General features: G+C 45.3%; 1 protein-coding gene and 1 long non-coding RNA gene across 2 annotated transcripts; both read left to right on the forward strand.

Moving 5' to 3' along the window:
- The first annotated feature begins 25 nt into the window (after positions 1–25).
- Positions 26–7,548, forward strand: MUC16 (mucin 16, cell surface associated). The gene is made up of 16 exons (XM_029964278.1): positions 26–96; positions 384–556; positions 1,827–1,853; positions 2,118–2,266; positions 2,377–2,444; positions 2,651–2,823; positions 3,286–3,312; positions 3,510–3,658; positions 3,741–3,808; positions 4,185–4,357; positions 4,862–4,888; positions 5,087–5,229; positions 5,345–5,412; positions 6,010–6,182; positions 6,486–6,649; positions 7,444–7,548. Exons 4-16 carry the CDS (start codon positions 2,210–2,212, stop codon positions 7,537–7,539), a joined length of 1,386 nt encoding a protein of 461 aa, XP_029820138.1. The 5' UTR covers positions 26–96; positions 384–556; positions 1,827–1,853; positions 2,118–2,209; the 3' UTR covers positions 7,540–7,548.
- Positions 7,549–9,154: 1,606 nt separating this feature from the next.
- On the forward strand, positions 9,155–10,858 carry LOC108644301. Its single transcript, XR_001923185.1, has 4 exons — positions 9,155–9,197; positions 9,780–9,955; positions 10,050–10,094; positions 10,777–10,858. It is a non-coding gene; the product is annotated as an uncharacterized LOC108644301 (long non-coding RNA).
- Positions 10,859–11,655: the final 797 nt, after the last annotated feature.

Genomic DNA, 11,655 nt, shown 5'->3' on the forward strand with positions numbered 1-11,655 from the left:
AACCCTCCCCTTGGCATCCCCTTGGCAGCTCGACCGCCTGCTGAAGGAAACCAGCATTGGCCCCGATTTCCAGGGATGTGAAACAAGAGCCTTCAGGTATGAGTTGCACCTCAGTGTCCCTTTGAAAGTCCTTGCTCAGATGAAAGGGTCCATTCTTGTTGTATTCAGTTGGTGCTTAGTCTATGGAGGCAGGACCTCTATATTGATGCTGTCCTGCCTCTGAGGTTCCCATGTCTTCCTCTGCTCTTCACTCTACTTGCTGATACTGTAGGCCTAAGATGACTCTAAAGTCATGCCTGAAAGGGCCGCAGAAGTCCCAAGACCCAGTCCTGATGTGAGAAGGCACAGAGAAGGGCGCTCATTAATGTCACGATGTTTTGCAGGCCGGGCAGCCAAAGGGACGAGACCCGGGTGGACGCCGTGTGCACGTACAGGAAGGAGCCCTCGGCTCCACCTTTGGACAGGGTGGGCCTGTACCACCAAGTGAGCAACAGGACCAGAGGCATCACCCAGCTGGGCCCCTACAGCCTGCACAAGGACAGCCTCTACGTCAACGGTGACAATTTTTTTTCTAGTTTCTCTAATTTTCCTGTTTTCCTATTTACTGATATTATTTTATTTCTTGTCATACTCTTTCACTAAGAATTCCATTTTTTTCTAACTTTTTTGGCTCTTCCAATCAACCGTATCTTTCATATTTTTTGTTGGATTTACGTGACATGCTCATATACTGGTTTGTATTTTATTTCCTTCTGTATAAATGGTGGAATGGTTTGGGTTGGAACAGATCTTAAGGATCATCTCATTCCACCCTTTTGCCATGGGCAGGTACACATTCCACTAGACCAGGTTTCTCCAACCTGGTCTTGGACCCTTCCAGGCCTGGGGCACCACTGCTGCTCTGGGCAATCTGTGCCAGGGCCTCCTCACCCTTACAGGGAAGGATTCCCTCCCAATATCCAACACAAATTTCCCCTCTTTCTCTTTGAAGCCACTCCCCCTTGTCCTGTCCTTCCATTCCTTGTCACCAGTCCCTCTCCAGGTCTCCTGGAGCCCCTTCAGGCACTGGAAGGGGCTCTCTGGTCTCCCTGGATCCTTCTCTCCTCCAGGGGAACACCCCCAGCTCTCCCAACCTGGCTCCAGAGCACTGGGGCTCCAGCCCTTGGAGCATCTCCATGGCAAGGGGTGGAACAAGATGATCTTTAAGGTCCCTTCCAACACAAACCGTTCTGGGATTCTGTAACTACAGAAGCCATAAAACCTGCAGGGGAGCAAGAGCAAACGGGACCAAAGCAGAGGAGCCACTGTCACCCACAGCCTTTGACCTTCTGATTGCTTTGCACTGAGTAACATCAAAACACACCAGAGGTCATTGCCGGGAAAATACAAGGATTGACCTGCCAAGGTCAAGGAACAGCACTAGAACTGAACGGCACTTGACAAAATCATACAGAGGTTGCCAGTCTAGAAGTCAAATGGTTCCCTGCCCATGGCAGGGGTTTGAAACAAGGTCGTCTTTAAGGTTCCTTCCAACCCAGACCATTCTGGGATTCTAAACTGGATTTAGCGAATGGGCAATTCCCTCTCAACATCCCTAGGAAAGGGAAAATTCTGTGCAGTACTAAAAAAAGCAGCAGCTTGCCAACAATATAGAGCAGGATGAATGTGCATTTATGCACAGATTGTCATCAAATCAGTTTTTCATATCAAATATTTACACAGGACCTCTCAGAAGAAACCTGTTCCAGTTCTGTATTGAAACATGTGCCAGACCTTCCAAATTGGAAGCAGGTTTCTCAAATATGTCCCTTTTCTTCCCCCCACAGGTTACAATGAGCTGCAGCCTGAGCTATGTAAGTACCTTTGAAGAGCTGTTGAAGTGTCAAGAGATTTTGCTCATTAGCAACAGCCAAAAAAAGCAGGTTGGACCAAGCAACCAAGAGCTCTGCTAGATTTATAAAACAGTGTTCAGAGAATTCAGGAGCCTGTTATGGAACCACATGTTCTCCAACCTTGAAGCCAAATAGAATATCTGAGAATTTTTCCTATAGCATTTCCTCTTGGTGTGATGATCATAAATTGGACTTTCAAGCATTGACTTTCCTTTCTCATTGCAGCTGCTGCTCAAAATGCACAACCACCTCTGCCACCAGCAGTGAGGAACTTCACTTTGAATGTCACTATAACCAACCTCCCGTTCACTGCAGATATGGCAACACCAAATTCCAGGAAATTCAAGTCAACAGAAAAAGTCATGTCCTATTATGTAAGTCAGGCAAAACCATGTCCTGCTTGGGCCTAGTTCTTTTAATATCTCTGATCTCTCACCTTTACTGTGACATTTGACCTAATTACATGTTATTGTTGAATTTCTAGGTTGACCCTTTACTCCAAAGAAGCAGCATTGGCCCTGCTTATATTGGGTGCAAAGTAATGGCATTCAGGTAAGAGCCATGTCTCCATGACCTGCTTCTTAAAATGTTCCTTCCCATTTCTCAGCACTCAACACATGTCTGAGTGTTGTTTTTTTTTAATTGGTAGTTTTGCCTCTGAGTGTTTTTTTTTATATATATCTTTGATCATGTCCTAAAAGTTAAGATGAATTTCTCAATAATGGCTAAGACACCTAGAACTTTGCCTCATTTCCCAGGTCAAATAAGAACAGGGATGACACAGCAGTAGATGCCATGTGCAGCTGTAGAGATGAGCCTTCAGGTCCCAAATTCAACAGAGAAACCATTTACCATGAGCTGAGCAACATGACAAATGGCATCACCAAGCTGGGACACTTCAGCCTTAACAGCCAGAGCCTCTACATTGATGGTAACAAACCACCCCAAGTGTTATTCCAATGATGTTGTGGCTGCCCCATCTCTGGAAGTGCTTAAGGCCGTGTTGGATGGAGCTCTGAGCACCCTGGTCTTGTGAAAAGTGTCCCTGTCCAATGAAGGGGGTTGGAATGAGATGATCTTTAAGGTCCCTTCCAACCCAGACCATTCTGGGATTCTGTGTTAGAATCGTAGACTCGTTAAGGTTGGAAAAGGCCTCTCATCATCAAGTCCAACCTTCAGTGTTGACACAGAGTAATTTGAAATGAAAATGAAGAGGATTTTCATACACCTCTCAAAAGCAGATAACAAAAAGTAGAAGGCAAAAACCTGTCAGAGTCACAAAGTTACAAGTCATGAATTCAATAACTACAATCTTGTAATAAAACCCCATGTATTTAGTCCTGCTGAGACTTTCTTGGAATATTTTCCCAATAATTGTCCATTTGTTTTTCAGATTACAATGAACCACACAGTCTGTCATGTAAGTATATTTAAAGACATGTTAAAGCTACTCAAAGGCATAAATTGAGTTTGCTTCCCCCTGATTTGGCAATGTTTGTAACATTGCAAAGTGTACGATCACGCTCATATGGCTCTTTGCTCTCAAAACTTAATAACAGCCCTGTGTCTTATGGAGATTCTGTTCTTATTTAATCTGGGTGGTTTTTGTTCTCTCAGTGGTGAAACCAACCCCCCCACAAAATCCAGGACCAACAACAGAGCACTTCACCCTCAACTTCACCATAACCAACCTCATGTTCACGAGAGACCTGGAGACACCAAACTCTGCCAAATTCCGTTCCACTGAGAGGATAATGCGACACTACGTAAGCCAAAGTCACGTTGTTTGTCACTGAAATCACCCAGAATTTGGGGTTTCCCCTGTTCACAAAGATTTTTCCTTGTCAGATTGACCCCCTGCTTCAGAGGAGCAGCATTGGCCCCTATTTCTCTGGCTGCAAAGTAACAGGATTCAGGTGAGCAATAAACTGAAAGATTAACTTTGAACTGCAGCAAATGGATTTCCTTAAGTTTGACTGATACTTCTTTTTCCTTTTCCTTTTCCTTTTCCTTTTCCTTTTCCTTTTCCTTTTCCTTTTCCTTTTCCTTTTCCTTTTCCTTTTCCTTTTCCTCTTTTCCTTTTCCTTTTCAAGTTGTTTTCATCACTATAATAAAGCTCCTATGCACCTTTCTATTGTCTTTTTCTTACAAAGCCTTTTTCTTTGTAAGACCATACATTTGTAGTTCATCTGAGGACTGTGGACAGATTTATTTGGGTTTTTTTTAATCACATCAGAAAAAAAATATATTTTTTAATAACTAACAGAAGTTTCATGATATTGAATTCCTTAGGGCAATGAAGAAGAGGGATAGTACAGGAGTAGACACCACCTGCAGCTACAGAAACAGCTCCCAAGTGCCCACGTTTAACTCAGCTGAGGTTTACCAAGAACTGAGGAACATGACAAGCGGCATCACCAAGTTAGGAATCTACAGCCTGGACAGCAAGAGCCTCTATATCAATGGTAAGTGTTTGATTTTCTTGTTCCTCTGGGCACTGAGCAGTTTGGGACCACCTGGGGTCTCAGGGATCACTTCAATGTTAAAAAAGTGGCCTGAAGGAGAAGATCCCACTGGAGTTTTCTGTGTAAGATGAAGTGTAACCTTTAAAATCTTTTCACACAGACATTTTTGAAGACTTTAATTTCTATATGGCATTGAAGAGTGACTTAATTTTAGTCTTGACCTCAGTCATTCACCTGCACGTGAACATTTCACCTGCTTTCTATCCCACCAGTATTTAATTACACAGCAGCACGGCTGTTTTCTCATTGTAGTCACCAGTCTTACAAAAGCACCTTGTTCTGCTTAAGCTTTGTTTGTCTAACAGATTCACACCCTGGGGGGGGGGAGCGGGCAGGTTCTGATGATTCACTCCCAAGTCATCCATTTAATCATCCCCTCTCCACTTTCATTCTCTTAAGTGGATGGTTCTCTTACATAACATTTCTCTTGCATTTCCTTTCCAGGTTACAACGAACCACTTCAGAGATCAGGTACGTATTTTGCTGAATTCACTCCAGGGAAAGGTGTCAAAGGAGTGGTGCGCTCAGAAAATAACAGGGGAAGAGATTATTGAGAGGGGAAGACATTATCCAGAGTAGCCTTGAAACGTGCTGGGGTTGGGAACGTCTTTGAAAGTGAAGGTAACTCTTTTGTAATAAATTCATAATCCTTTTTCCCTTTGATTACAGCTCCAAGCACAACTACTGCATCAGGACCAACAACCAGGAAGTTCACCCTTAACTTCACCCTGACCAACCTCCCGTACACCCCAGACCTGGATGTCCCAACTTCCCGCAAATTCATTTCCACAGTGAATATTCTCAACCACTATGTGAGTCTGGCTCTGGGTTTGCCCATTTGGGGGTTTGGTGCTGCCCTTAATCCACCTGCATTAAGCTCAGCACCCGATTTCCAGTTCTCAGCTGTACTATTGTTTCCCCTGACAGATTGACCCTCTGTTCAAAAGAAGCAGCGTAAGCTCTGCCTACACAGGATGTAAAACTATGAGGTTCAGGTAAGACTCAGAATCTCAGGATGGGTCAGGTTGGAAGGGCCCACAGTGTGCCCGGAGCACATGGCACAGGAGCGTGTCCAGATGGTTCTGGAATATCTCCAGGGAGGGAGGCTCCACACCCTCTCTCGGTGCTTGGTCACTGCACAGGGAAGTTCTTCCTCATGTTCAGGTGGAACTTCCTGGGCATCAGTTCCTGCCTGTTGCATCCTAATACTTGACACCAAGAGAAGTCTGGCTCCGCCCCCTGACACCTCCCTAATAAAGATACTGAAAGTATCTTTATTTTTCTGATACTAAAAGTATCTGAAAGTACCTTAAAAGACTCCTGAAAGTGGAATTAACCTTTATCTGCTCTTACATACCGTAAATTTGCATAAATTATCATACTTGTTCTGATGTCAGAATAGAGAAGCCTCCCTGTGGACACCTCCCTGTCCATTCATGATGGTAAAATCATTTTGGGATCTAAATGTCATCAGCACAATTCTAAAGTGTGGTGAAAGATGTAGGAGCCCCATTACAGTGATTTTGGTGTCATTCCTGGTCATACAAATCACACAGAGTGTCCTAAAGAATGTGTCTGATGTTTTTGCTCAGGTCTGGGAGACACAGGGATGACACAGGAGTAGATGCCATCTGCAGCTACCAGGACAGTGCCAGCCTGGCCAGGTTTGACAGGGAACAGGTTTATCAGGAGCTGAGCACCATGACAGAGGGTGTCACCAAACTGGGGCACTACAGCCTGGACCAGAACAGCCTGTATGTCAATGGTGAGTATCCATGAACAGATCAGGATTTTGGGATCTCTTGGAGATCACTCCCCATCACTCCACTGGGGCTAGAGCACCGAGGAACCCTCTGGTTTGTTGGTTTTCTGTAGGTTTTGACACTGTGGCAAAGCCAATCCAGCAGCATCTTGCCATTCTAGAAGCATCTCCAACCCTTAAATCATACAAATTCCTGGAGAATGTCATTATTATATTATATAATCTAAGCAGAGCCACACATATATTGTTTTTATGGTATGGATAGATCTGATGTAAAAATAAATGCACTCTGTCTTTTCTATTTAGGTTTTCCCCTCACAGAAACAGCTACCACCAGAAAGCCAGTCTTTGTTGAAGCTCCAGCCAAACAGGGCTACAGACTGAGCTTTAGAATAGTCAATGAAAATCTAACCAACCCAGACTCTCAGTCTCCAGAGTACAAAGCAGCAGTGGAAAGCATCACTAACAAGGTGAGGAATTGCAGCTCAAATATCACCATGTTTGGTCAATTTTTTGCCATAGTTTTATGTCTTAATTAAAAAAAAAATCAACATTTAGGAACAAAAATTTCTAGAATCTGAAAGATGAGACTGACCTTTGAATCACTTTTTGTTATGTTGGATGTTGCACCTCGTGGGTGCCATCCCTGCCCATGGCAGGGGGTTGGACCTGGATGATCTTTAAGGTCCCTTCCAACCTAAACAATCCTGGGAATCTGGATTAATAAATTATGTCCAGCCAAAGACATGGACAATGAAATACAGGAGGTTTGGGTGATCTGTTCCATGCACAGGGACTCAGCATTTCAGTCCCATCTCCAGAAGTGTTTGCAAATCCCTGCCAGCTTGGAGTCAACACACCCATAACTCACTGCTGAGAATCCAACACATTCCCTTCAGCCCCAACCCAACCTACCAGACTGATCACGCCCTAATTTTGCTCTTTAGGTGAAACTGTAACACACTGTACTTGGAATTCTGGGTGTGTGAGGTGTGCATGAGTTGACAGCTGCCAGTCAGCAGACTGGGCTCTTTTAACACTGGCAGCTCGCTCAGATAAGGCAGAAGATCTGCCAGGCTGGGAGTCAGATTCCATCACCAGAAGGCACGTTCCAAAGTCAAAACCAACTCCCATGAAATCCAACCAGCAAAAAAACCCCCCATAGCCTGGGCTTTCCCCAGCATTCAAGTCCCTCCTGCTGGCCTGAAGCACCTTGCAGAGTGCCCTGGGCTCATGAATCTTTACCATGACATTTGTGTTGCAGATGAATCAGCTGTACCGGCAGAGCGACCTGCGGGACCAGTTCCTGGGCTGCAACATCACCCACCTGAGGTCTGGGGTGGGATCTAAGTGTGGTTGAAGGGTTCCCACTCCCTGGCACCCCTCCCCCATGGCCAAGTGCCATTGTCCCCTGTGGAATTCCTCCCCTTCCTTCTCATGTTGGAACTTTATGCCCTAAGAAGTAATTTCTAGGCTTCATTTGTTGTTTTGAATTTTTTCTGACTTGTTATAAACTGATATTTTTCTCAGTCTCAGTCAGGCATTCTCAGGTTGCTGACTATCCCAGGAATTACTGATTCCCATCCTCTTAATGGGAACTGATGATCCTGTAACCTCTGCACTCCCCCTCTTCACTTGAACTCCACTAGGCTTTAAAAGTGGGCTTCAGGTATAGCCGTAGTGTCCAGCTCTGGGTGGAAAGAGGCTTGGACAAGGGACCCTCCCAGAGGGTAAAAGCTCTTAAAAACCCCAAACTGCTGATCTTTCATTGTGTTCATGCAGTAAAGCCTAAGTTCCTAGAGAGAACAGGTGGTATTTCCTTTGTTGTCCCTGCCCAAGGCAAACCCCCCCATCAGCCCATTCCACGCCATCATTCCACCCCGTTACTTCCAAACAGAGCAGGAACCTTTCAGGAAACTCTTTCCCACGTGAAGTTTTGTGATCATCAGCCTCTTTACCACAGAACCTCCGTTCCTCTGCCCACAGGGCTGGATCCATAGTGGTCGACTGCCAGTGTTTCTTCCACCCTGAACCCAACATCAACAGGGCCGTGGTTGAAAGGACCTTCCAGGACGGGACTTCCAATGAAACTGGGCTGTGGCTGGGGAGCAGCTACAGGCTGCAGGAATTCTCAGTGGACAGTACGTAGAGCTCAAATCTCTGCCCAGTGTCCACCCAGTCACCTCACTTTGCCATGGAATGCTCAGAATTCCCCAATTTCTGGCCTATCAGAGTGGAAATAAATCTGGTTTTAAGTTGAACTGCTGAGTTCAGCTCTAAGTTGGGCCATTCAGACATTTAGTCTGGCTCAGTGTAGCCCTTGAGTCTTCAATGGCTTAAGATCTTATTCAGTGATAAGTAGTTACTTGATATTAAGGTGTTATTCAGTATTAAGGTGTAATTCAATATTAAGGTGTTATTCAATTTTAAAATGTTATTCAATTTTAAGGTGTTATTAATTTTTAAGGTGTTATTCAATATTAAATAATTAGAAAATGAAGTGGCAACTACTCATCAGAACTTCAACCATTTAGAGATAAACAGACTTTCAGGGTTTTTTTCCAACGTACAGCATCCCAAATAAAGGAGTAGCTGAAGGACTGATTGGGAATTTCCTGTCAGAGTAGTGAAAGTCTTTGGTAGAAGAGCCCCAGTTTCTCTCTGTTAGAATTTATACTGACTTTTCCCCTCCATTTTCCAGCCTTGGAATTAGCAATTGAGGCAGCAACTTACAAAACACCCCTCAAGTCTGGGAAAGAAAACTTTGGCTTGAATTTCCAGATCTCCAGCCTGCCCTTCTCGCCACAGCTGCAGGACCCCAGGTCACACGTGTACCGAGTGAACAAAGAGAACATCGAGAAAGAGGTGAACTGAGCAGCAGTAGCTCGAGCTCCCTGTCCAAAGGATGTGTTCAACTGACTGTTTTCCTCCACTGTTTTGTGTTTCCTGTCAGCTCGAGGTGTTCAGGACCGGCCGCCTGAAGGAGCACTTTGCCGGTTGTACCGTGGAGAGTTTTGGGTAAGTCCTGCTTGGAAGTGGCTTTTCCTTGAGCCCCAAAGAGCAGTTCAGGAAGGCATTCAGGGTCACAGCAGGGAGTTCACGCCTCCCTGGGGACCTTTGTGCTCCAGATCACACACAGGAAGCACCTTCATGCAAGTTCTGCTTTTACCACAAAAGGTTTCTGTCCAAAGGAGAGGTGGTTTTGTTTCCGTGCTTGCACAGCATAAACAATTCCGGAGGAAAACAAACACGTTCATTCTCTTATTTCAAGTACTCAAATACACTAAAATTCCACAGACACACATTAGCAAAACAATGAGTGGGACTGACCCTGCCTAAGGACAGGATCTGCTGTGTGTGTCTCCTCCAACACCTCTTTGGAGGAACAAAGAAGCCGAGTTGATTTACCTCTTAGAAATGGGGATTAACTCAGTGGGTGGTTTCACAAGGCTGCAAGAGCTCCTGTCTTGCCTGGAATAAACTCAAAAAGTGATCCCTTGCTAATAAAACATCGCTGAGACATCTGCAAACCTGAATCTCCCACTCAGCTCTGCTTCTTCCTCTCTTCTCCATAATGACTCTGTGCCTGTCACTCTCCAGGCCTGTCCATGGGAAAGGATACACAGAAGTCTTCTCCATCTGCAAGTTCACCCTGGATCCCCTCTCAGGGTCTTTACAAAAGCAAGAGGTGTTTGAGGAGCTGAAACAACTGACCCAGGGGTTCACCAAGCTGGGCCCCAGCTACGAGCTGGAGGAGCAGAGTCTGGTTGTTGAAGGTGAGAGCTCTGCAGTGACATTTGGGGGATTCTTCTTGGTCTTAATAAGCTCCAGAGGCTTCTGTTTCTCATCTGTCCCATTCTTTATTTCCAGGTTATTCTCCACTCAAGACAAATGAACCAGAGTCTGAAAGATCTGGTAAGTGCTTTTTGGGAGGGATTCACCCTACAGCCACTGCAGACTTGGACTAGAATAAATTAGCATTACATGCCTTGAAATGCAGACTAGACCCTTGAAATGGAAACTAAACCCATGGAAGAGACCCAAAATCTGGGCCTCTTGGTAGGCTGGCAGCAAACAGTGGGTACCACCAGAGCCAGCCAGCCTGAGGAGATGAAGGACAGGCAAAACCAGTCCAATGTGGGAAGATGTTTTAAAGCTCTGGCACCAATAAATGTTTATAACTGCAGTATTTATAAAAAAAACCCCTAAAAATCCCCAGATATGGTGTTGTAAGGACAGCCACCACCCCAGAGCTAACAGTAAACAGGAGAAAGAAAAAAAGTACTCTGAAGTGTTGCACCACAAACACATTGGCAAAATGACAGCTTTTGCTGCCACCCTTAGCCCTGTCCCCTTCCCCAGAAGAGTCCAGCCAGCAGCTAAGAGAGAACTTTGTCTCTCTGAACATTCTTGAAACCCTCTGAGGGCTCAGACTCTCACATTTAAAGTGGTAGATCCTCAGGCCCTCACTCCATTTTACCCAAGTTTCTGTAATTTGGCCTCAGCACTGTTGAACTTTGCCAGGGAGAGATTTCCCACTCTGAATCCCCTGTGGATGAGTCCAAACATCTGATGTGCTCTTATTTTCCCTTTGCAGAGCTTCAGTTCTGGGCCATCATCCTCATCTGCGTTTTCACCCTGCTTGGCTTCATCCTCCTCCTCTTCTTATGCTTCCTGGTGAGTGTCCCCTTCGCTGTCCTACCTCTCCCTGGACTCCAGCAGTGCCCAGACATCTGGGGACTCACAGGAGGGACATTCACATTCCCAAGAAGCCCAGTGGCAACAGTATTTAACACCCCAACAGCAAGTGAGATGCCAAATCCTGTGGTTACTGCCAACTCTTCCAAGGATTTGAGCACAGGAGGATGGGGAAGGGAATTTATAGTCAGCTGAGTAGATTTCTAGGAAAGGAAGCAGGATCTTCTTTCTAGAAAAGCAGCAGGATCATGACTGAGCTCGAGTTTTTGCAGAGAGAAAAACAGAAACCCAAAGGTGAGGCCAAGCCCAAGGTGACAGGTGGAATTAGGGCATCCCCTGCAGCACTTCTTAAACCTCTTCCCTCTTCAGTATCTGCAGAATGATCAGGTTACAGGCAAGGGAGGGCCAAAGACAACATATTTCATAACCACATCAAGAATTTCGTGCTCAGTGCTCTTAACCTGTAGACTGTGCAGCCTTGCAGGGCCAAACTCCAGCTGTATATCCTTGGAAAAGTCAGTACCCCCCCTTCCCATCTCTGGGGATGGTTTAATGGGCATCAAAATCTTAACAGCACTGTTTCAAAAGCAGCTGTTTGCTTTGCAGCAGCTGAAGGGAAGGGCTATATCTACAGAGAATAAGAATTACTCTCCTTAGAGGTTCAGGAGTGAAAATTCCAACCAGGGAGATTTAGGAGAGGAAAAACCTCCATCTCAGAGCTGGGGGTTGTGCCAGTGTCATCCTGGCAGCTTTAGACAAATATCTCATTCCCAAAGTC

Source organism: Manacus vitellinus, unplaced genomic scaffold, assembly GCF_001715985.3.
Source record: "Manacus vitellinus isolate BGI_N305 unplaced genomic scaffold, ASM171598v3 scaffold_107_pilon, whole genome shotgun sequence".
Taxonomy (NCBI): domain Eukaryota; kingdom Metazoa; phylum Chordata; class Aves; order Passeriformes; family Pipridae; genus Manacus; species Manacus vitellinus.

Excerpts from the sequence above, each read along its gene's own strand:
- MUC16 (XM_029964278.1), top strand. The coding sequence starts at position 2,210 with ATGGCAACACCAAATTCCAGGAAATTCAAGTCAACAGAAAAAGTCATG. Across the intron at positions 2,267-2,376 it reads AAAAAGTCATGTCCTATTAT|GTTGACCCTTTACTCCAAAG; the intron begins GTAAGTCAGGCA and ends TTGAATTTCTAG. Across the intron at positions 3,809-4,184 it reads TGCAAAGTAACAGGATTCAG|GGCAATGAAGAAGAGGGATA; the intron begins GTGAGCAATAAA and ends TGAATTCCTTAG.